The 26,727-nt window shown below is 38.4% G+C and overlaps 1 protein-coding gene across 45 annotated transcripts in view; it reads left to right on the top strand.

Annotated features, from left to right (window-relative positions):
- LOC126363857 (serine/threonine-protein kinase MARK2-like) overlaps positions 1–26,727 on the top strand; it is a 284,053-nt gene that overhangs the window by 182,871 nt on the left and 74,455 nt on the right. For 30 of the 45 annotated variants that reach the window (XM_050008038.1, XM_050008036.1, XM_050008028.1 and 27 more), the window contains 3 exons: positions 13,493–13,605; positions 14,262–14,436; positions 21,740–21,922. In XM_050008038.1, the coding sequence (XP_049863995.1) occupies positions 13,493–13,605; positions 14,262–14,436; positions 21,740–21,922 (471 nt within the window). Of the gene's footprint in view, positions 1–13,492; positions 13,606–14,261; positions 14,464–21,739; positions 21,923–26,727 lie in introns of all 45 variants that reach the window. The other 15 variants (XM_050008040.1, XM_050008034.1, XM_050008022.1 and 12 more) reach the window with 1 other exon arrangement.

The following is a 26,727-nucleotide window of genomic DNA, read 5'->3' as shown; positions in this document are numbered from 1 at the left end:
TGTTTTTTTAGCTGACCAAATACACAGAAGTCACAGGGCAACGTGTACAACTGTAGGGCTGATCTCGAGCTGCTCCCACTTGAACTTCGACCATTACACTTTGTGTGATCTTCAAGAGGGGTGGACGTGCATTTTTGTGGAGCAGAATCGCTCTCTCCATTAGTAGCTAGGCAGTTTGCTCTTGGGCTTGCATAGGCTATGGGGTGTGTCTCAGCATGTGTGACTGTTAATGTTTTTTCCGTTATCAAGGAATTCAGTGAGTGTCGGACATGACGAAAATGACAGTGGGCATCACCTTGCCTCCCATGGGCACAGCTTTGAATATTTTAGGGGGGAGGTTACAATGCATGTTTTCATTGCCTATATGTCTAATTGTCCAAAAGTGGAGTATACAAATTTCGACCAGTTTGGTTGTTACAATGTTTTCTACCTTTCATCTGAACACTCATTATACACAGAAGAGCCAAAGAAACTGGTACACCTACCTACATATCAGGGGTCCCTTATCACCTCAACTGCACATGCCCCGCACCATTACAGAGCCTGCATCAGCATGAACTGTCCCCTGCTGACATGCAGGGTCCATGGATTCATGAAATTGTCTCCATATCCGTACACATCCATCTGCTCGATATAGTTTGAAACAAGACTCGTCCAACCAGGCAACATGTTTCCAGACATCAACAGTCCAATGTCAGTGGTGACAGGCACAGGTGAGGCATAAAGCTTTCATGCAGTGATCAAGGGTACATGAGTAGGCCTTCGGCTCCAGAAGTCCATATCAATGTTGTTTCGATGAATGGTTCGCATGCCAACACTTGTTGATGGCCCAACATTGAAATCTGCAGCAATTTGCAGAAGGGTTGCACTTCTCACACTGACTGATTCTCTTCAGTCGTCATTGTTCCCGTTTTTGCAGGGTCTTTTTCCGGCTGCAGCAATGTTGGCGATTTGATGTTTTACTGGATTTGTGATATTCAAAGTACATTCGTGAAGTTATGTACAGGGAAATCCCCACTTCCTCGCTACATCGGAGATGCTGTTTCCCATCGCTCATGCACCAACTATAACACTATGTTCAACCTCACTTAAATCTTGATAATTTGCCATTGTAGCGGCAGTAACCAATCTTAACAACTGTACCAGACACTTGTTGTCTTAACATGTTGTCGACAGCAGTGCCATATTCTACCTGTTCAAATATATCTGTATTGAATACCCATGCCTATACCAGGTTCTTTGGCACTTCAGTGTAATATGTATATGACAAAATGACATCAATGAAAATGCAGTACAGAATATAATTTGTATATGAGGTAAAACGTGCTGAGTGGTAGATACAGTGTTGAAAGGGCGTGACTTCTAACCCACTGCTTACTGTAGCACTACTTCCTTTTTTATGCGTAGTATTTCATCCTCATAGAAAAGAAATTCAAACCATGTCTGGAGTATCGTGCAGTGCAGACCAGCTGTTATAGCTTCTTCTGCCATAATACACCATTTGGAAGTGGCATGGAAACGCACACAGTCAGCATACTGCTCCCTCAACCCTTTTCGGTTTTCCAGACCTTGGAGATGCTACTTCTGATTCGTGTAAATCATCAGTAAATCTCAATGGGCTGAGAGTACCCCATTCCAATTCTTCCAAGGAAAAATCTGATCTGAAACAGAATATACAAGCAACGACGAATAGCAATTTCAGTATGAAATTACGCATGATTATTCGTATTGTTTCCCAAAGAGAGGAATGTCCATTGTCAGTGAAGTGTAACTCAAAACGAGATGGCTATTGTCTATGGTTATTGTCTTTCAAAAATGCTAGAAATGTAAGGCTTCTATCAATCCCAGTTTTCATTGAGAGGCAATGGAGGAATTTTTGGTGTTCTAGGCCCCATACGTTGTAAAAATTGTTCAGTTTGTTTTACGAATGTGAAAATCCAACTAAGTGAACTAGAGGAGAGTCATCTAGATTAAGCAATGCTTTTCACAAACTGCACTGCCAAGATTAACACTGTAGTCATTTATAGCGACACTGGTGAAACATTACACTTGACAGTTCACGTTATGTCAAGTCAGGTTGCCTATACTGCAATAGTGATGCAACAGCAACCTGTATACAAATAACAGATGATACAGATTTCCATTCTACCTTGTAAATGTAAGCTATTGAGCAATAACAATTTATTTTTTAGTCGCTGCCACAATGACGGCTTATAAACAACTGCGTAATACTGTAGATATAACTATAACAAAGCACACTCTTTTGATGATGGAGGATAGAAGTACAGGAAAAAAGCATTTGATGATGACCAGTATCTTGAAAACAATGCAGTACATAAATTACAAAATAAATAGTAACTGAGATGGTAAATTCTTACTCCTAAGTTTTGTTATGACACTGATGTAATAAATAATCAATATTCGTAGCTTTTTACACAGCAGTTTATGGCGACAATGGCACAATTTCATCCAACTCACTGTCATTATTGTTTTCGGAATCAGTAACAGAACAGTCTTCATCACCAAGGCAAATCATTAGCTGTTCATGATCATTAATGATGCCTTCCATTGTCCGTGCTGCTTGTGTAAGTTGTTAAACATGCTCGAAGTTTTTCCTCCACAAGGCTGCGTCCACAGTCGCAAGAACTTCACGCAACAGCCTTTCCACCTACGTTATTGTTGAGGACTTATTATGGTTCCTTATGTTTGTCTTCAGATCACTCCACACTACGTTGATGGGGTTGAAATGGCAGTGATATGATGGCAGCCTAATTACAATATGATGCTGCTCCACGGTGATTTCATCCAATACATATGTAGGCATCATAGGCTTATTTTCTTTTAACAAAGAAATATGACAAGAGCTTTATCTTGCTCGTATCTGCAGCAACATTTCGGGCCTGCAACCACTGCACGTAACTTCTTTGTAGTAGTTTGTGGTTGGTGCTTCGTTCAGTAGCACTGAAATGGTATATAGTGCTCTCCATTAATATTGCTTTAGGGCCCGAAAACTATTTTAAAAGTTTCCCAAACCACTCGACAAATTGTATGTGGTCCATGTCTTCAAGGTAGTCACCTGTCCTTTTTTATTGAGAAACTAAAAGTACATAAGGAACAAAAGCACTGGAAGAACATGCATGGACTGCTTCTCTTCTCATCAGCTTATTAGATTAGATTAGTTTTTCGTTCCATAGATCCGTGTTGAGGAGATCCTCGTGGATGTGGAACAAGTCACTTTTTTTTTTTAACTGAAATAACAATACTACTAGTATAAATATATACAACACATCATTTGTTTCTATTAAAAAATTCGTCAGTGGAGCTGGAGGAGTTGGCCGCTAGTAAGTCTTTCAGGCTCTCTTTAATCTGATCTCTATTTGTAACTAAATTTTTTATGTTTGCTGGCAAATTATTGAAGATGAGTGTTCCTGAGTAGTGGACCCCTTTTTGAACTAAAGTAAGTGCTTATAAGTCCTTGTGCAGATCATTTTTGTTTCTGGTATTGTATGTATGAACTGAGATGTTTGTTGGAAAAAGATAGATGTTATTTAGGACAAATTTCATTAAGGAGTAAATATACTGAGAGGCAGTAGTCAGTATACCCAGTTCTTTGAAGAGGTTTCTACATGACGTCCGTGAGTTTACTCCATAAATAATATGTAATACACGCTTTTGGGCTCTAAAAACTTTTGGCATGAAAAGTTACCCCAAAATATTATACCATATGACATTATGTAATGAAAGTATGCAAGCTTTTTCACTTTTATGTCGCCTAAGTCTGCTAACACTCGAATTGCAAATACAGATTTGTTAAGGCGTTTCTGCAGTTCTGTGGTGTGCTGCTCCCAACTGAATTTATTATCAAGTTGTAATCCCAGGAATTTAAGACTGTCAACCTCTTCTATCTGCTCTTCTTCGCACTTTCTGCATATGCTGGGTGGAAACCTCTTACAGGTTCTGAATTGCATATAGTGAGGCTTTTCGAAGTTTAATGTCAGTGAGTTGGCTTTAAACCATTTATTAATATCCATGAAAATATCATTAGCAGATCTTTCTAGAACTATACTCGACATACTATTTATTGCAATACTTGTGTCATCTGCAAACAAAACGAACTCTGCTTCTTGCAGTGTAACTGATGAGAGATCATTAATGTACACAAGACAAAGCAATGGCCCTAAGATGACTACTACTACTTGGTATGCCATCCGTTCAGCATTAATTGGCAGTTTCCCCAGCATTAACCAATGTTTTGACTAGCCATATTATGGAATGAATGGCCCGCCCACAATTTTCTGCAAGAATGTGCTGTGAGCCATTACAAAATGTGCCTTTTCTAACATGACTTGACACATCTATCGAGCACTTTGTAGTGGAAATCCATACTTGTCAGCACAATTTTGAGTGAAGTTTTCCCAATCCTGAAAAGTTTACTTTTTTTAACAACACTAGCGACTTTGCTGTGGTAGGATAGTCATTCCTGTCATAGTAAACATAAAGGTGACTGTGAATAGTATTAATCTGCAAAGAAACTTATGTTGGTGCAGGGTGTATACGACCCGAGAGATCCGGGAAAAACCCGGGAAATTTTTCATCCGGGAGAAAACCGGGAAAACCCCGGGAATTATTTAGAATGCCGAGAATTTTTAGTTTTCAGCTAAATTTTTGTAATTTTGGTAAGAACCAATACTCTAACAAAGGATATCCCGCTACTGCAGAATAATACCACGGCATTAAAACATGAAAGAGAGAAAAAAACGAAAATAAAACTTCAATTGCAAAGGAAATGCACCATATAAAATAACTCTGTGCACGTACAAGCATCTGCCAACAGCAAAATGTGTCAAAGGCTTTAGGAAGACTATGCAATGCTTCATAACAACGAATTGCCTCCAATGAGCGTGCTGTCACAACTGTTCACATTATTCATTTAAGCAGTTATGAGTTGGCTCATGCACACACACATTTTAGTCGCGTAGGAGTAATACCTTCTCCTGCTTCTGGCTACAGAAATGTGGCTGTTGGCTGTGTAAACAGCAGTAGCAGCAACCACCCACATAGGGTACCCGGAAAAATTTTACTGGCGCGCCCAAGGTTTTGGACATTTTTTGAACACATCTCAAGTTGATTTCTGAATGAATTATAAGTTGATTTTTGAATGCGTACATAGTGTACATGATGTCTCCGCCAGGGGAATCCTCGTCACATCTAGAAATGAACTTTCCTGCAAACAAAACGCAACTGGCCTATACGAGCTGAGCGGAATAAGGCCAAACCGATGAGTGCCAACTGCTGCTTGTTTGTGGGGTTGATTCGGTTTGCAAATGTTCACCGTTGCTATAATCACTAGCGAAATCCTGAGATTCAGACTACCAGAGTGGAAATAAATGACTAACAGGAATAACAGGTAAGAAAGATCATGTATTATCTTCTAGGTGTATCGAAGAAAGTGAAAGTCTGTCGAAAATTTTTGACCGGATTGCTACACTACACAGGGCCAGTTGTAGTCCCCAGTTAGCAGCCGCTTAAGTTCCATTCTGAGAGTAACGGGGAAAACGCATTATACGAACACGTAATAATGACTGACCGGAGAGTAATCACTGGGTAACTAAACCGGTGATTGTGGCAGATTTAGTAAAGTAAACCAGAGAATGAGTTTTGACAGTGTTAGGAAAAGTTACAGACTTAGTGGTGTCAAGATTGTTTGTTAGAACGAGGAAGGAGAAGAAACGGGGACATCACACACATTATGGAAGAATATGACGATTTATACAAAAATTTTGTTCTAATACTTTTCGGTCTCGTTCAAGAAAAGTTGGAGCGTATGAATGAAATGTGAAACTATTTCCTAACATAAAGCTTTTTGATTGTAGTAGGTATTTCGTATTGGTACTTCGTGAATTATATTGTCATACTATAAAAATGATCATTATTTCCAAAACAGTCTCTCTTATTTTGTGTGTTACAATTGCTGCAATATTGGAAAGGCCTATTTTGCTTTTTCCAACACACAGTGACAAAATTGACACATTCAGATCAAGAAACCACATCAGTCTTGGATACTACTTGTATTAACAGCTTTTTAAGTATTATACGACGACATTTCAATTTTTCTTGTAGCAAAACGTTTGACGAACTATAGTGAGGTAATAGTGCCTTCCAGAAAGGAAAGCACGCCATGTAAAGCTGTAGCAAGATTAGAGAGAAAAGTTGCTAGGACCTAAGCATTGAAGAACAGTGTACTGTTTTGCCTGTCTCTTGTCTTTACTGGTTTTAGGTATCCTATATTTAATTTTATGTCACACAGAAGAATAAGCTGTTTGCTAATAGGCATAAAAAGTCCAGATTTTCTGAAGAGTTCTTGTTCTCCCGGTTACAAATAATCCCATCCAGTATTAATTGCATTTATTTTTATTTTTTTAGAGGGGCAGGATGTCAAACCGGCTAACTGGGAGTGGGAAAGGCTCTACAGGACATTTTAATTTCCACTGTCCTGAAATAGTTTGATGGCATGCATTGCAAAATATACACGTTTGAGTTCCACAGAGCGCAGTACAGTGGCGTGCGGTATAAGAATGTTGTTTGAAGAGGCGTGGCACTGCACTTCGGCACACTTTTAAGTATCAGACTCTTCAGAAGGATGTGCGCTGCAAAATGAACTTATTTTTGAAAAGCATTATTTTTTTTTTTATGATTTAATATAGTTCACGAAATTCCGACGCTCATGTAGTATCCTCTGAAGTTGTGTTTCTTTTATGACATAGTGTAAGAAAGATCTTTTAATGTTTTACACGTACGAACATACTGGCTTCCTGCATCACCGTAGCTGCGCAAGTGCGGTGACTCCTATTTTCTGGCACTCTCTGGAAACTGCTGAAATGACACTATTTCTAACAGGTTGCAGGAAAATATTGCAAATTGTGGTTCGGAAAGCGTTATTTCCAAAGTAGATTTTCTTTTACGCAAGATGAACTATGTGCGAGAATGTACAATGAATTTCTTAAATCACAGAGCGTTTGCTCTCATTTAAAAATCAAATCTTTGATGACGAGCCATTTAGAAGAATTTTGAGCCCAGATGACCAGAGATTTACGTTGGCATTAAAAATTTTACTGGCGTATTTGTATGATGTATGTGTAACATGCCCTAAACAGATCAACGTTATATGTGAAAGCTTAGCTTCTCTTGTAGCTTATTAATCTTAGAGACAAATATTACATCAAAAGCTTTGCTTTTCTTGTAGGAACACTATGTACAGTAACTTAAACCATTAGCTTTTCCTGTTGGTGGAATTCGAATTTATACTTCCGTAATATGAAAATTTTCAACATACATGTTGCTGCATATCAAAGATATGTCCAAAATGTGTTTTTTCCCCTTGAGTTTTGTTTTCTAAAGTGCTGAGAAATTCTATGCTGCTGTACAAAACCATATCCTTTCAAAGGATTGATAAGTTTTACAGTTCCGACGGAAAGTATACTGTCACTTAACATGGAAGAAGTGTATTTTCACCTGGGAGAAAACGTATTTTTAATTGGAAGATCTGGGAAAAATCTGGGAATTTTTTTTCCTTGTCCACATATACACCCTATTGGTGACAGGTTGAGGCTGCCTTTTTCCATTTCCAGGAGTTGGTAAAAATACATTATCTGAACTAGATGCCACAAAATCACTATGGCTAACATCTGCATCTCTCGACTTTTACAACAACACTCCCTTACGTATTATTGTTCTTGCACTAATTCCACTACTTTATCGTCAGGAACTGAAGGCTGTCCATGAATACTTAGGTATTCTTTCTCCTGCTCGTAAAACTAAGGAGTTCTGCATAGTAACTCCAGGGCCTGGCTGTGTATAGCAGCACAGCTCACCACAAAGTATTGTCACTAGATGAATGAATGATTTTCTATGGCATTTTTCAGGTATCTGTGTTGGTCTGTGCTTTAGAAACTCATACACAGTAGAAACCGACCACAGTGCACGTTGTTTATGTATATACGAAACAAAGCCATCAGCACAGGAGCTGTGACACAAAAGCGGGAAATGATTACAGTCTGGAATTCGTTTGTGCCACATGCCTGGATCTCTGAGCTTCTTGTTCTTCACTTGTTAAATTGTGATGCTGCCAATCTGAAACATATACGTTAAGTGCAAAGCTTCAACAGCCTCGGTGTAGACTGTATGTACTGGAACTAACTGTAGAGAAATGATGTCGTAACAATTCTTTTTTTTAAGTGGGGGAAAGACAGCAGAGGATATTGCAAAAGATAACAGCAGCTGGAAAATGATGGGCTGGATATTGTGTGGTGCAGGACTTAAGGTTATGTCAGTGTCGCTTCAGTGTCAGGTGTTCATGGCATTGAAAAATTTGAGAATTCGATCCAAACTCTCTGTTCAGTCATTGTGCCAGTCATTCCTTAAATCTTTATGAGGTTCATGCATTCTCATGTAGTCCCTCACTTGTCACGTGTCTTGGAACTGTAGAGGAGATATATTCATTCTCCTCGTCATCTACGTATAAATTGGGAATTCTTGTAAGAGATTGTCTTATACTTGCTGGAGTGCTGATTGTTAATTATAATTCAGTTAAACCCATGAAAGAAGGTGAGGAGATAGTTTTGAGCAGCATGGAAGATAATGAAAGATCCATCTAAGGCAAATCTTGATACGAGATCTGACACAAGATACTGGAGGCAGTAAAGTTGGTTTAACAATGTTTACAGTCTCCAAAAATGACTTTTTGGATAAAGGACTCACCAAATTAAAAACATTTTATGAAATTTGAGTGACGGAACAAACTAAAATTATGGACAGTGCTGTTACTCTGGCACTAAAAGAATGCAGTGATATGGACATTAACATTCATCGATAAGGAGGAAGAAGGGTAAATGAAACAATCCAAATGAACTAGCTTATGACATTGGATATCCGATTGGGGAAGTAGATTGTCAATTACTGCTGGAATGCGTAGACTGTCTGTAGAAGGAAATGTCATGACGATACGCAACTGCCAAAATTTCCCAAATTTTTGAAACAAAGTGTATACTTGAAGCTTCCAATGATGGTCTAGCTGCATTACTTGAGAAACTTGTAGAAATTTATGATCAGTTTGATGAGAAGCAGATGCAGCAAGAAATGAAAAAGTATCCTAGGAATCCATGTGCATCAGAGATGAATGTGGATGGTGCTGCTATATGGGCAGCTGAAGAAATTTTTCAATTTATAATGAAATGAAACTTTAGTGAATCATTACCTTGTAAATCACTGTTGCATCATACGAGAGAAGCTTTTCTAAACTGAATCTAATAAAAACTAATATTAATGGTACAGTGAATCAGGAATGTCTAGCCAGTCTGTCTATTTTATCAACTGAAAGAAACGCTTCAAATGAAATAGGTTTAATCAGTGGTATTGAAAATTTCATTAAAATAAAAGCACGAAAACGTATCACATAATGATATCAATAATAAGTACTGTCTCATACTAAGGTTACAGAACTAACTGATATTATAAATTTATAAGCTGTGTTTCCAGAGCTATAAAGTAAAAGATAATTTTCTTTTCTTTATTATTTCTATGCAGCCTGCCTGATGGTGTCTGCCCTAAATGCTGATTGGTGTTCTACATTTCTCACTTATAACTTTGAATGTGTACGGGTATATTATAATTACTAGAATGCAGAGTGGAAACATAAATACATTGTTTCTTTTTTGTCAGGCATTACATATTATTATTATTATTATTATTAATTTTTTTTTTTACATAAGTTTCTGACCAACACAGAGGCCTCATTCTGTTTCATCATCCCGGGCCCCTTGGTGGCTTAGTCAATCACTGATCCCGAGTTTGAGTCTTGGTCCAGCACACAGTTTCAACCTGCACACTCTGCTGCAGAGTGAAAAATTCATTCACTTGTCAAGTTGCTTTGGGTCATTCCAAGCCAAATCATTCAGAAATTTTAGGAAATGGCACCCATCATCACACAAATCCTTGAAATTTTGGGTAGTGGAAGTTTACCTAGATATTATATTTACATTTCCAAAATGTAAATGTTGCAGGTCAATTACTTTTTCACTTACAATAAAAAGAAGTTGTATAGATTCAGGAATTCAAGCTTTCATAGACGAGTTCCTTTATAATTTAAAAATGCAGTAGTTCCTACAGTTTTTGCAGTGTAAGCTAGATCTTTTTAGTTAAAGAGGAAGGTGTGTATTTTTATAGTCATGCTTCTTGTAGTGAATATCCATCATCTACATCTCAGAAAAAAATGTAAATAATTTCTTTTATACAAAATCCATGCATGGACGTTATAAGTTTTTATGGTATTGCCCCCGCATAGATACCTTTGAAAATTTTAAATATTACTATTAATATACCATTATGTCACACACAAAAAAGAATCAGTTTGTAGAAATAATGGGAAGTGCGAAAAACGACGACGTTATTGTAAAAGAAATATTAAAGTTGCTAATTCATGACTACCATGCGACCACTAAATTGCTGGGCTTGGCTGCACTGGATTTCTTTAGGAACAAACCATATCTGAGAACACTGTTTTATTGCCATTACATGTATTGCATCAACCAGTTCTTTTGTTTTGAGTCGTGTTCACTAAGCATTCAGTTCTGAGCTCATGTACGGAGTTGTACCCACAGTTAACTATTGGTTAAAAATTCTTTTGTTGTAGTTTTTAACTATTCATTCAAAAGCAGAAGTAAGTCCCCTAATGTTACAATAATAATTTGAAGTACTTTCATAATGAAACAATGGGATAGAATGATTTTTCATTATTTTATTACTTTTTCAGTTACACCAATCATCTTTTGAATTATTTATGACAAATATTGGTTTTATGACTGAAGCAGTATGGAAAGTACTAGTAGGCAGTGTTTTCTTAGACAGTATCTGCAAGATATATGTGATAATGATCTGGCGTGTGTGAATGACCTGATGAGTGAAGAACAAGAAATTTTAAAATGGCGAAGCAACAGTCATTCATACTGTGATTAAAGTGTGTGTGTGTGTGTGTGTGTGTGTGTGTGTGTGTGTGTGTGTGTGTGTGTGTGTTTTAAACACACATACAGATACCTGCGCAGATTCTCTCTACAAGTGCCATAATTTTTTTATTTTTTTACATGGATTTATGAAATTTGTTTAGAAAAGGCAAAGAACTTCAAAATGAGAGGCTTTAGCATTATTCCTGGGAAGAAAATGTGCCCAACCTGTATCAAACTTATTAATGAAAGAGAAACAAGCAAGTGACTACTCATCACCGGACTATATAAATGACAGTATTGTGAAGGTGCAGACTCCTGAAAAATCTGTGCTCAACACCAGCTTAACTAGCTTAACTTGCTTAGGAGTATCTCCTGTAAAGCTGCATTCAGTTGCTCAGCATAGTCGGAATGCAGCAGCCAAACTAAAATTGGAATAAGCAGCTGGGGCTCTGAAAACTGAAATTTCACATACATATCAAGTTCAGCTGGCTGCTGATGCCAGAACTATCCCCGACAGTACTGTATTCTCTCTATTGAAAATCCTGAAGACAAAGTAGGATTCTTAAAATTTGCTTCTCTTCGACCAAAACAGTGTGCACTTGGAGGATCAACAGGGACACATACTGTGTGTGTGTGCATTTACCACCAAAACATTCAACTGCTTCTAAATTCCATTTCTATTAAAGAAACAGACCAAGATCCAATTCAAATAATAACATGTGATATAAATAACTGAGCCTGTATGCTGCGTCTGTGTGAAAAATGCCCCACCATTTCATTGCTTCAAACCCACTTAGAAAATAAAACATAGGATTATGATCCTGATGAGATGGTTCAGAAATATCTGCTACCTTGAACATGACCTTAAGTGCAGCTGATCCTTTTTTCTACCAGCCATGGCAAATCTCCCTGTGATGGTATTGGTGGCACTGTTAAGACTAGTCACAAAAACAAGTTTGCAAAGAGTTTATAAACATAAAATACTTACAGCTTCACAGGTATTTGAATTCAGTCATGAAAACCTGCAAGGCCTTTAATTTCTCTTTGTTTCAAAAGATGAAATGGTACAAGTCGGACATTATCTTTCTCAGCACTTCACAGGTGCAAAAACAATTCCTGGAATGTGATCTATGCATCACATTGTACCAGTGTCTCCAGTCAATTTCAGTATTGTCCATGATTTCTCAGATGCACTTCCGCCACTAATGCCAGAATGCACTGTGCAGCCCAACTGCTATGTTGCTTGTGCATATGACTCTTCTAAGTATTTGGGAATTGTTGAGAGGGTGAATTGTGAAGAAGGGAAGGAGATGTTACAGTAAGGTTCATGCATCGTTATGGACCATCCCCATCCTTCTGTTGGCCTGTGATAATGTTGTTTGTGATGTTTCTTTCTCTCATATTCTGTGTGAAGTTCACATCACCACAGCAACAGGCCGTACTTATTCTCTGAGCAAAGAGTCCTCAAAGTTGGTGAAAGAAAAGTGGTTCTCATACAAAAAAATATTATCTAAGCATCAAAGTGTCTTTTCACATGTTTAGTTCTGAATCAACTTGAATGCAGATTGGAGCACCAGCATTTTGTGCAGTGTTGACAATATTGGCTTTGGACAGATTGCTTAAATATTGTAAACAAAATGCTATGTATTGTTACATTGAGTTAATCTGATTATGGCAGAGGTAAGAAAGTGTTCATATGTCATGTAATTCACAAGTCGCCCTATATTCTATACTATGCCATTTTGTTTCATATATTGCAAATTTTGTTCAATTTGAATATTGTTATGTGCACTTACGTTGTTAATGTCTCTTGGGTAGTAATTGTATTTCTCTCCAGGTTATATATAATTTTTCCCCAGTTCCATTCATTTCTCAAAACTGGCTTTTTGTGTGATGAAAACTTAATTATTTGTAGATCACTTGCTAATTTTTTCAATGTTTTCCAGAGGGGGACAGCTGTCCAAAATATTTTTTTCTAATTTAATTGGACAATTCTAACATGTTTTCAGAAACTACATTTTGAAAAGGATATTCAGGGAAAAACTGTTATTATACCATTTTTTGTTTAAAAACTGCAGCCAATTTTCAAATTTCTACAGTTTGCTTCAGAGTAATGCATTGCGCAAACTTTCAGCAATTGCTACCAACAGAATGTATGTAAAGCAATAAAAATTGACAAAGGATCATGATATTAGAAACAAAAGCAGTACACAAAATCTCAGTTCACAACTAGATAATGGGTGTCATGGCCTGGGTGACTTGACGTGGAATGACCCTTTGTGTTTATTTAGTTCCGGAGGGTTGACAATATAAAATCAACAGCAGTTCTGTGTGTATGAATGCTATTAAGTAATGACCAATATTCTTATTATCATAACTCAACCTTTAACATTTAGTGCCTTGTTGATGAAGTGAAATCATATTTTGGTTGATAAACTACTATTCCAGTTAATATGATGTCTGATGCTTGTAACACTGTATAATTCTTATTACAGAAGCCTTAGTTAGCATGGGCTACACCAGAACTGAAATTGAAGAGAGTTTAGCAAATGCAAAATACGATGATGTTTTTGCAACGTATCTTCTCCTTGGAAGGAAGTCATCAGATGTAAGTGTAACGAGAATCAGTGTTATTAGATGGCTTCTCTCTCTCTCTCTCTCTCTCTCTCTCTCTCTCTCTCTCTCTCTCTCTCTCTCTCTCTCCTTAAGTCGTCTGTCAAATATTACACAAAATACAAAAGTTTCAACTTCTAGATTTAAAAAATGTTAAATGGGAGTATGGAAGTTGATTGTTTAATTATGTTTTGTATAATGGAGCCTTCTGCATGACAAATTTCACTAAGAGTTCTTAAATCACAACTGAATAAATGTAACTCATGCAAAGAAAAATTGTTACTACTGAGGATCAAAGAGGCATATGTATTTGTAACTTTTTAAAAATATAGCTAGACCAAGATTAAATAACACAGCAAATTAAATAAAGGAAATTGCTTTTAAGATTGGAGAAGCCAGAAGTTAGTCAATTAACAAAAATTCAGTCTAGTGTGCTAAAGTATAGCTCCAGAAAACATGTAAGGCAAAGACTACCGATACCTGCAAAAATCTATGCAACAGTGAAAGAAATTAAAGATAAAATTAATGCAGAAGGTAGCTGCAGGAAGAAGGGGAATAGTAACAGGAATAATTATGATATAAATAGAATAGAAAATGCTTGTTGAATGTAATATAGCTCTCCATTAAAGTTCCAATTATTTTCTTTTACAGCCTGAAAGTGATGGTTCGAGATCTGGAAGTTCTTTGTCACTTCGTAATATTCCACCAGCCGTGACCCAGGGTAATGCACAGTCACCTTCTCATGGGCACCGTGGTGTACATCGATCAAGTTCAGCAACGAATGCCAAACCTAGCCGGAGAGCGTCCTCTGGTGGTGAAACTTTGCGTGAGTCACCAGCTACTGCTGCTGGGGGTGGGCATCTCTGCTCAGTTCTGTATCCCACTGCACTAGTAGTTACCATCATAGTGCACTTCGCATAATTTCAGGCTTTCCAGTAGTGCACTGCCAAAATGCGCTTTTAGTTGCTTCCATGTTCACTTTCAAACCAGCATGTCACCATCATAGTCGTCTGACATTTGTGAACATAGCCCTAATTGGAAGATACATAGTGTTCACATGGGAGTTGCAGTAAAAGACATTTTTATACGAAGTTGTTTACCCCGTGCTGTAAATGTTGACAGTTTTTTTGGTATTGCTGCCATGTTTGGTGCTGGAAGTCTCCTGTTCTGTGATCTTCCTCACCATGTTGTAAAATCTGATAATGAATTGAAATTATTTAACTTTGGGATGAACAAGTATTATCAAAAAGTGACTTTTTTACTATGTATACTGTGTCTTTACTTATGTGTGTAGCTTTACTGCATTTGCCTGCACATACGTGTGTGGCTTTGCTGTGTTTGCCTGCAGACTGTCAAATTGTTATGTGCAGTGGGTATACAAGGAGAAATGCCTTCCTTACTGTGTATAAAAAATTCTTTATGGACTACATCTGGTATCAGTTGGATTGCAATAAAAACAAAATTTGTATTATTAACATAAAATTTATTTAAAAGTCAGAATTATTTCAGATTTAGTTGTCAATAAAAAGTAATTTGTAGGCTTCGTGATTTATTTTATCAAGTGTTACCAATTTCTATCAGTAGGTAATTTTTTCATAAGTGTTTACTGAAGGAAAAAGGAGGTACATGAATATGTAAGTTGTTACGAACTGAAAAAGACTGACTTCTCTGGTGTTTTGGTGTTTTTCATTACTTTTCTTGGATCTTCCCAGATCAGTCAGACACTCAAGGACACCATAAAAATAAATATTCAAAAAAATTAGCATTTCATGCTCAAAAGCACTCTTGTGTGCTCAAAAGTACTCTCACTCAAGCCTCATTTGTAATTTTAATTCATTGTTAATCTGTTAAGTATTTTCTCAATTATTCAATGTCTTCGAATGTGAAGCCTAACATGATTCCCACTTTTCATTTGTTCCATTTCTTTGCTGTTCTTGCTGGATGCTTGTTTGCAGTTCACTACTTGAGTCACTAAAATCCCATTTAACGCACTGTTCACTACCATACGCAATTCACTTTAACTTAGATTTATTTCACTTTTCCTTGATCTTGCTCTTAATTGCTTTCCAAAAGTATACTAATGAATATAAGTTGGCATTGTCTGTTTATACCCTTCGGAGTTGTAACATACGTGCACCATAACAGAGTAATGGACCATACAGAAACATTCTCGAATATTTTGCAAAGTTCTATAACATTTGCAAACCTTCTGGAAGATTCTGTAGCTTTCTGGAACAGTCTAAAACCTTCTAGAAGTAACATTCTCTCCAGTCCTGGCCACTTAAGCACTCAATTCTCAGCTGCTTCAGTGACTTCTCATGAGTAATCCAGTGGTGTCATACCCTCTTCTGTCACCCATGTCTTCAAGCCCAACCTCTGTGCTTCCAAAGCAAAACCTTCTCTAGGGATGGGGTATGGGAAGTTACCATATCATGTAACCTCCAAGGGACTGCAGATATTTGTTGCGAAGGTACAATGGAATGAGGGGACAGACCATACTTAACATTTATAATATACAGTATATTGATTAATTATTATCTCAGTTATTGGCTTTGTTCTGGTTGTTGGTTAGGATAGAAAATATACGACTAACAGCCGCTAACTTTTCCATATTGCAAAACTTACCCACCTCGGTCAGTGCAAAATATTATTTATCCTCTCTTTCCAACAACAGAATTTAAAATATTACTCAATTTCTAGCCTATGATTACCTTCAGGGGGCAAAAGATCTAATACTGCCAAAAGATCCACACAAAAGTTCATACACCACCTTAGCGTTCAGAACTATTAGATCCTTTCTCAGGGAGGAGAGAAAGAGGTTAGAAAGGAAGGGATGGTCAAGCAGACTCCAGGGGTAGTAGACACATGTGTTGTGTGCATCCTTTTTAACCTTCCCCCAACTTTCTCTCTTTCCTGGGGATGTTCTAAGGCTGGGACAGTGTGCATAATTTCAAGTGTGTACTAAATATTTTACCTATTGAGGGTAAGTACTAACCATCAATTCTGTCCCATGCTGTTACAGAAAATGACGTGAAAGCCAATACACACACACACACACACACACACCCATTTTTGTTTTATTTTTCTATATATTAACATTATTTAACAACTTCTGCTATTATGGAACATCATTTGTAAAGATTTTGCATTGAATACCATCATATTGTTTTTTGGTCACTCCAGGACAAGTTTGTAGTGCTTAATTAGGAAGAAATTCTAGTTACTGGATGTGACATCAGGATGGTAAACATGCATGGATTTAATAGCTTTGCAGCTGAAGCATCATATCATTTGAACATACTTGAGAACTAAAACTATTCCAGATATCATATTTCCATCTGTGCACTAGTACCAAGTGGGGTGGCACAACGATTAAGCACACTGGACTTGCATTCGGGTGAACGACAGTTGAAACCCACTTCTGGTCATCCTGATTTATGTTTTCTGCGATTTCACTAAATCGTTTCAGGCAAGTGCCACGACAGTCTCTTTGAAATGGCACAGCCGATTTCCTTTCCTGATCTGAGCTTGTGCTCCATCTTCTAATGACTTCATTGTCCATGGGACATTAAACACTGATCTCCTCCATCTGGGTAGTAGTGAATTGCGCTACTCAGTTTTATATATTGTTATATGTTTTATTTGACACAACTTCATATATGGCCATTTAGGTCTCTCTCAGATTCATCATATCACTACATGAGGGGGGGACTCCTTTCTCTCTTCATAATGTAAAGTCATTTGTAGTGGGAATATTTATTTTCATATATATTTTGAATCACCACTGTAAGAAGGAAAAAGCAAAAATTATACTTTTTAAAATTGACATTTGGTCATGGCGTACAGCCATCCATCACAATGCTACTTCGAACTTTGCTTCCTTCGAACTTTGCTTCCTTCGGACTTTGCTTCCTTCGGACTTTGCTTCCTTCGGACTTTGCTTCCTTCGGACTTTGCTTCCTTCGGACTTTGCTTCCTTCGGACTTTGCTTCCTTCGGACTTTGCTTCCTTCGGACTTTGCTTCCTTCGGACTTTGCTTCCTTCGGACTTTGCTTCCTTCGGACTTTGCTTCCTTCGGACTTTGCTTCCTTCGGACTTTGCTTCCTTCGGACTTTGCTTCCTTCGGACTTTGCTTCCTTCGGACTTTGCTTCCTTCGGACTTTGCTTCCTTCGGACTTTGCTTCCTTCGGACTTTGCTTCCTTCGGACTTTGCTTCCTTCGGACTTTGCTTCCTTCGGACTTTGCTTCCTTCGGACTTTGCTTCCTTCGGACTTTGCTTCCTTCGGACTTTGCTTCCTTCGGACTTTGCTTCCTTCGGACTTTGCTTCCTTCGGACTTTGCTTCCTTCGGACTTTGCTTCCTTCGGACTTTGCTTCCTTCGGACTTTGCTTCCTTCGGACTTTGCTTCCTTCGGACTTTGCTTCCTTCGGACTTTGCTTCCTTCGGACTTTGCTTCCTTCGGACTTTGCTTCCTTCGGACTTTGCTTCCTTCGGACTTTGCTTCCTTCGGACTTTGCTTCCTTCGGACTTTGCTTCCTTCGGACTTTGCTTCCTTCGGACTTTGCTTCCTTCGGACTTTGCTTCCTTCGGACTTTGCTTCCTTCGGACTTTGCTTCCTTCGGACTTTGCTTCCTTCGGACTTTGCTTCCTTCGGACTTTGCTTCCTTCGGACTTTGCTTCCTTCGGACTTTGCTTCCTTCGGACTTTGCTTCCTTCGGACTTTGCTTCCTTCGGACTTTGCTTCCTTCGGACTTTGCTTCCTTCGGACTTTGCTTCCTTCGGACTTTGCTTCCTTCGGACTTTGCTTCCTTCGGACTTTGCTTCCTTCGGACTTTGCTTCCTTCGGACTTTGCTTCCTTCGGACTTTGCTTCCTTCGGACTTTGCTTCCTTCGGACTTTGCTTCCTTCGGACTTTGCTTGTGCTCCATCTTCTAATGACTTCATTGTCCATGGGACATTAAACACTGATCTCCTCCATCTGGGTAGTAGTGAATTGCGCTACTCAGTTTTATATATTGTTATATGTTTTATTTGACACAACTTCATATATGGCAATTTAGGTCTCTCTCAGATTCATCATATCACTACATGAGGGGGGGACTCCTTTCTCTCTTCATAATGTAAAGTCATTTGTAGTGGGAATATTTATTTTCATATATATTTTGAATCACCACTGTAAGAAGGAAAAAGCAAAAATTATACTTTTTAAAAGTGACATTTGGTCATCGCGTACAGCCATCCATCACAATGATACTTCGAACTTTGCTTCCTTCGAACTTTGCTTCCTTCGAACTTTGCTTCCTTCGAACTTTGCTTCCTTCGAACTTTGCTTCCTTCGAACTTTGCTTCCTTCGAACTTTGCTTCCTTCGAACTTTGCTTCCTTCGAACTTTGCTTCCTTCGAACTTTGCTTCCTTCGAACTTTGCTTCCTTCGAACTTTGCTTCCTTCGAACTTTGCTTCCTTCGAACTTTGCTTCCTTCGAACTTTGCTTCCTTCGAACTTTGCTTCCTTCGAACTTTGCTTCCTTCGAACTTTGCTTCCTTCGAACTTTGCTTCCTTCGAACTTTGCTTCCTTCGAACTTTGCTTCCTTCGAACTTTGCTTCCTTCGAACTTTGCTTCCTTCGAACTTTGCTTCCTTCGAACTTTGCTTCCTTCGAACTTTGCTTCCTTCGAACTTTGCTTCCTTCGAACTTTGCTTCCTTCGAACTTTGCTTCCTTCGAACTTTGCTTCCTTCGGACTTTGCTTCCTTCGGACTTTGCTTCCTTCGGACTTTGCTTCCTTCGGACTTTGCTTCCTTCGGACTTTGCTTCCTTCGGACTTTGCTTCCTTCGGACTTTGCTTCCTTCGGACTTTGCTTCCTTCGGACTTTGCTTCCCTCGGACTTTGCTTCCCTCGGACTTCGCTTCCCTCGGACTTCGCTTCCCTCGGACTTCGCTTCCCTCGGACTTCGCTTCCCTCGGACTTCGCTTCCCTCGGACTTCGCTTCCTTCGGACTTCGCTTCCTTCGGACTTCGCTTCCTTCGGACTTCGCTTCCTTCGGACTTCGCTTCCTTCGGACTTCGCTTCCTTCGGACTTCGCTTCCTTCGGACTTTGCTTCCTTCGGACTTTGCTTCCTTCGGACTTTGCTTCCTTCGGACTTTGCTTCCTTCGGACTTTGCTTCCTTCGGACTTTGCTTCCTTCGGACTTTGCTTCCTTCGGACTTTGCTTCCTTCGAACTTTGCTTCCTTCGAACTTTGCTTCCTCACAATGGAGGACCTGTGCAACATACTGTGCAAGCAGCAGATAGAGATTGCCAACAGTCACATTTTCATACCAACTGGTCTGTAACTTACATAGTGCACCTCATGGAAAATATCACATCTTGTTAACTGCTATTCGTACATAAGAAATTAGTATATAGACTTAATCTGCTGAAAGTTAAACAAAATGTTGAAAAAAGAAGTGACATTGATCTTAGTGCAAAGCATGGTAAAGTTACGACATTTTTGTGTATTTTTTTGGTTTGTTCCCCTTGCTCCCTGTGTTTGTTGCAAATGAATAATTAATAAATGTAAACACACTCTTTACAGTTGAAGTATCTTTATGTTTCCATTATTTTATTCAGCCCAGGGTGTTCTAGTATCATCTGAATATAATAGTGTGATGGTTTTTCTGGGACAGTAATGCTTTCATCACTTTGATCTGATATTAAGTGGATTGCAGTGATCCTTCAGTTTGTCATTCAGTCATACACTGCATTACTTTTCAGTGCCATTCTTCTGTGGCACCCAAACAGTTAAGTGCTCCAGAGTTATTACCTTGGTGTAAAGAATTGACCTAAATATTTTCAAATAACGCAAGAAAAGGAAGCTAGATTTTAACACTTCCATTTTTTGCATCTCTGCAAAAGTTGTGTTGCTATAGGGTAAGATAGAAATGGGAAAATAATCATTAATCAGTAATGACTTTTTTAGTTGCCAGGAGAAAACCACACAAATATTTGTGAAAGTAGACATGCATTTCATGTTGTCGGTGTCCGTATTTATGAGGGATGTTTGAAAAGTCCGTACAAAGTCTGAGAGATGGCACCACTGGCTCGTATCGAGGTAATGTTTAGTCAGTAGCATATTTGGAAAAAAAACACACACGCAGTTTCAGCCATATTGGTGTATTTCTTTGTGTTTGGCATTCGTGTGAATCAAGGAAGTCAAGTGATTGTCAAAAAATGGACAAAAAAGAATTTCGTGTGGTGACTAAATATTACTTTATGAAAGGACTGTCTTTAGGATTCCCAAGGGATAATCCTCATCGGCTATCTGGAAAAGGGTAAAACTATTACAGGTGCATATTATTACTAATTATTGGACCATTTGAAAACCGAGCTGCAAGAAAAATGCTGATGATTGGACCTCAATAAAGTCCTTTTCCATCACGACAATGCACCGGCACACACCTCAGCAGTAGTGGTCGCAAATTTAATGGAAATAGGATTCCCACTAGTTTAATATCCTCCTCCTCCCCCCCCCCCTCCCCCATTCTCCAGACTTGGCTCTCTCGGACTACTATTTGTTCCCAATTTGAAGAAATGGCTGTCGGGACAAAGATTTTATTCAAACAAGGAAGTGATTGCAGCAACTAATAGCTATTTTGCAGACTTGGACAATTCCCATTATTGGGAAGGGATCAACAAATTAGAACACAGTTTTACGTAGTGTATAAGTCTAAAAGAGGAGACTATGTAGAAAAATAAAAAAGTTTTACCCCAAACACGTAAGTAGTTTTTATTTTTGCACGAATGTTTCAAACGCCCCTGTAAGTAATAGGAGTTCTCTTTGATTAGAAGTTTCCTAACTGTTTCAGTTACTATGAATTCAAATATAAACATCATAATTACTGCAAGTAGAAATCATGCAAAATTAAAAGCACATCTAACACTGAGCTTTCAAAATCAAGGCTTCTTTCAATAGGATCCAGAGAGATAATGGAATTTGGCATTTGGAGATGTAACTTCTGCGGAATAGGTATTCAGACAAAAATATAAAAGGAAGGCATTTTGATATTTTAATAGTAATTAGTATGTAAATATGTACTATTAATTTTTTACCTGGATTGTCAAACTTCTAAAATCAACTGTAAATTCATCAGGGGCTCCAACTGGGACACCTAATGTGAGCAACCATAATCATGCACCAACGAGTAATTTCAAGCGTCAAAATACTGTAGACTCTGCAACAATAAAGGAGAATACAGCGCGAATAAATTCAGCAAGTGCAGCAACGCGCCCAGCCCCTCCAAAAAATACGGCGGCCATTCCAGTATTAGATTCAAGTAAGTGGTCAAGATACTTCTCCATTCTTGTGGGCTATTTTTCATGTTTTTAGTTCAAATTTTATTGGCATTCTGTGCATGATAGTTGCCAACGAAAGACTAGTTAGTTACGCTTTCAAATTCATTCTTTATTTTGAAATTGTAATTACATTCTACTCTCTGGCTTTTATTTTCATTACATTTGTTAAATATACGATGACAGTATGAGAGAAGATTTCTTGTGTCATGCACTTTATAAGTTACCTTCAACTTCCAAACAGTGGAGCTGATTAATGATGAAAGTGCTGTGGATTTTAAGGAAAATGTAAGTTTACAGTGAGCCTAATACTAACACTGAATTCAAAATGATTCTTAATGTGTTTATATCCTATTTTGAAAATAAGATGATGTTGTTGTTGTGGTCGTCACTCCTGAGACTGGTTTTATGCAGCTCTCTATGCTACGTTATCCTGTGCGAGCTTCTTCATCTCCCAGTACCCACTGCAGCCTACATCCTTCTGAATCTGCTTAGTGTATTCATCTCTTGGTCTCCCCCTACGATTTTTACCCTAAACGCTGCCCTCCAATGCTAAATTGGTGATCCCTTGATGCCTCAGAACATGTCCTACCAACCGATCCCTTCTTCTAGTCAAGTTGTGCCACAAACTCCTCTTCTCCCCAATTACATTCAATACCTCAATTGTTATGTGATCTACCCATCTAATCTTCAGCATTCTTCTGTAGCACCACATTTCGAAAGCTTCTATTCTCTTCTTGTCTAAACTATTCATCGCCCACGTTTCACTTCCATACATGGCTACATTCCATACAAATACTTTCAGAAACGACTTCCTGACACTTAAATCTATACTCGATGTTAACAAATTTCTCTTCTTCAGAAACGCTTTCCTTGCCATTGCCAGTCTACATTTTGTATCCTCTCTACTTCGCCCATAATCAGTTATTTTGCTCCCCAAATAGCAAAACTCCTTTACTACCTTAATGTGTCTCATTTCCTAATTTAATTCCCTCAGCGTCACCCGACTTAATTCAACTACATTCCAATATCCTCGTTTTGCTTTTGTTGATGTTCATCTTATATCCTCCTCTCAAGATACTGTCCATTCCATTCAGCTGCTCTTCCAAGTCCTTTGCTGTCTCTGACGGAATTACAATGTCATCGGTGAACCTAAAACTTCTTATTTCTTCTCCATGGATTTTAATACCTGCTCCGAATTTCTTTTGTTTCCTTTACTGCTTGCTCAATATACGGATTGAATAACATCGGGGATAGTCTACAACCGTGTCTCACTCCCTTCCCAACCACTGCTTCCTTTTCTTGTCCCTCAACTCTTATAACTGCCATCTGCTGTCTGTACAAATTGTATATAGCCTTTCGCTCCCTGTATTTTACCCCTAAGTCTACAAATGCTAGAAACGTAGGTTTGCCTTTCTTAATCTGTTTTCTAAGATAAGTCATAGGGTCAGTAGTGCCTCACATTTTCCAACATTTCTACGGAATCCAAACTGATCTTCCCTGAGGTCGCCTTCTATCAGTTTTTCCACTCGTCTGTAAAGAATTCGTATTAGTATTTTGCAACTGTGACTTATTCAACTGATAGTTCGGTAATTTTCACATCTGTCAACACTTGCTTTTTTGGGATTGGAATTAGTATAGTCTTCTTGAAGTCTGAGGGTATTTTGCCTGTTTCATACATCTTGCTCACCAGATGGTACCGTTTTGTCAGGACTGGCTCTCCCTAGGCTGTCAGTAGTTCCAATGGAATGTTGTCTAGTCCCGGGGCCATGTTTCGACCCAGGTCTTTCAGTGCTCTGTCAAACTCTTCATGCAGTATCGTATCTCCCATTTCATCTTCATCTACTTCCTCTTCCATTTCCATAATATTGTTCTCGAGTACATTGCCCTTGTATAGACCCTCTATATACTCCTTCTACCTTTCTGCTTTCCATTCTTTCCTTAGAATTGGATTTCCATCTGAGCTCTTGATATTCATATATGCGGTTCTCTTTTCTCCAAAGATCTCTTTAATTTACCTGTAGGCAGTATCTATCTTACCCCTAGTGAGATAAGCCTCTACATCCTTACATTGAAATGCTCTTGATTTATGGTGAATGTAAGAGAAATGTTCAGGCTGATGTTGCCTTGTATACTGGGCATCTTTCAGAGAAAATTCTCCTTCGTTCATTCTTTTACGCAGTTATGAACGTATTTATGTCTGATGGCAGTGTACAGACCGGCAAAAGGAAACAAAGCAAACATGTTAAAGGAGAAGCTAATGAAATAGCTGTACTAGGGGCAGTGCACACCCACTCACGGATAAGGATCTGGCAGGTAGACTGCGATTCCAATATGTCTGTAAGTAGTATTGTCACAATACTGCATTGTCACAATACTGCATTGTCACAAATATTATCCATACCACATGTCACTGCATGAAGAACTGCCTGGTGCCGATTTTCATAACATGACACTTTTTCGTGAATGGGCACATCATCAAATGCAAATGATCCCCACATTGTTTGCCGAGGTACTATATTCCAATGAGTCTACATTCATAAATAGTGGTAGCATTAGCTGGCATAACATACTTCACTATAGTGTAGACAATCCCCACTGGTTACGGCGTGTTGACCGACAACATCCTTGGTTAGGTAACGTATGGTGTAGCCTCTTAGGAACAAACTCATTGGTCCATAATTTATCAACGGCAAATTGAATGGACACAGATATCGTATGTTTCTGGAACAGGAACTACCAGTACTACTGAAGGATGTTGCTCTGGACATTTGACAGCTTATGTGATTTCAGCATTACGGTTGCCCATCGCATTACACAACTGAAATACAGGAGGTATTAGACCGTGTTTACAGTAGCGATCAGCAAAGGTGCCTATTAATTGGCCCACTACATTGCCAGATTTGATATCGCCAGATTTCTTCCTGTGGGGATACTCAAAAGATAAGGTGTCCCAGCAAGTGCCAATATACTGTGAACACATGCTGAACAGCATCAGCTTCTGTCACTTGTACAGTCATTTGAAAGTCAGATAACCAAGTGTATTGAAGTTTGCGGTACAGTCCTTGAACACTGATTGTAATTGGGAAAGTAAAACAATGTTCATCTCATGCCGTGGACACAGTGGCGTGTCAAGTGGTCCGCTGCTTGATATGTCAGAGGAGTACAATGTTGTGAATGGGGTTTCCAATTAAAAGTTATCAAATACTGGCCTGGCCTGCCCTTACAGCATGGAGGTGTGGTCCCACTGGATATTCAAGGATCATTGAGTCATAATTGTGTACCCATTTCTATTCCTCCAATCACAGTGCCAGCTATGGCAAAATGAAGAAAATGCTTCAGACAAAACACACGTAGATTTTGCCATAGAATTATAATCTGATAGAAAAACCAGGGGTCCTCATTGAAGATATCCAAGTGGCACACTCAAAGGGTGTCGTGGTGAGTCGAGTGTGCTACTGTTGGATGCCCCCCTCCGAGACAAACAAATTGGAATTGTAACTTTTTTTGGTTATCTTCAGTTAAAATGAACACTTTGTATATTTTCTGATTACACAATAAAAATCTTAGTGACTATCAAAGACATTCTGTTGTGTCAGTTATAATATTCTATTAGGGTAGTTAAGTTTTTGTGGGATATGTGGTTCAGCAAATTCCTCGTTTAGTTCTTATTTAACAAAAAGAATGCAGGATGTTACATTAGACTGTTAAAGTAATACAAAGAAAGGCAGCTACAAAGCTGTGTGGGCAGAAATTACAGTGGGAGTTTGTTCTTGCTTTATTTTAATGACCTACAATTTTATATGAATCAGGAGGCAGATGATACAAGCAGTCTTGTAAAGCCGAGCAAAGAAGCATCTGTTTAGAAATCATAAATGATAGTGACTAAATGGGTTTACAGACATGTCCTAGCTTTAAACTTAGGAAACGAGTTTGCCCAGTTTGCCAATTCACGTAGTACACCTACAAGAAATGATAAAAGGGGAAAAAGTCTTAAGTTCTTGGGAGTGGGTATTGATGACAACTTAAACTAAAGTATCTGGGTTCGGCTACTTTTGCTATAAGAAAAAGTGTGAACATTGGGGATATAAAAGGCAGTGACTTAACATATATATTCATTCATTGATGATTGGCATAATACTCTGGCGTAACTCTTCACTTGGACAAAAAGCATTCATTCCTCAAAAGAAAATAATCGCTCACACACATACGTCTTACAATTACCTCTTTAAGCAGTTGAGAATGTTAACCACATTCTTGCAGTAAATTTATTCAGGTATTAAATTTATTGTCAGCAAGGCATCTAAGTTTGACAGTAACAGATATTCACAAGTTCTACACTAGAAGGAAAAATGATCTGCATTACCTTTTAATGAATCTAACTTTGACACAGAAAGTGGTGAAATAGCTATAAAACTCTTTGTCAATCTTCCGTGGAAGTAGTGTGTCTGAAAGATATCAGAAATGTTTTCAAATATAGATTAGAGATTTCTCCTTAACACTTTCTAAACCATAAAGGAATTTTTGAGTAGAGATACAGTCATACATAAAAAGAAAAGAAGTCTGTAAATGGCCAACATGCTGCCATGTGCCATGTTTGCTGGTGTATAAGACACACCACCTTCTGTAAAACTTTATTTTTTTTTGTGGAGGGGGGAATTGCTTAGTTAATACATCTACTACAAAACAATTACAGTAGAGTCTCATTAATCTGAACCAATTGGGACCGGACCTTGTTTGGATTACCGATTTGTTCGGGCTAGCCGGAATTATGGTGCCGAGTTTCTTG

This window comes from Schistocerca gregaria, chromosome 1 (genome assembly GCF_023897955.1).
Source record: "Schistocerca gregaria isolate iqSchGreg1 chromosome 1, iqSchGreg1.2, whole genome shotgun sequence".
NCBI classification, from domain to species: Eukaryota; Metazoa; Arthropoda; class Insecta; order Orthoptera; family Acrididae; genus Schistocerca; species Schistocerca gregaria.
This window is presented reverse-complemented; position numbering and strand designations above follow the sequence as displayed.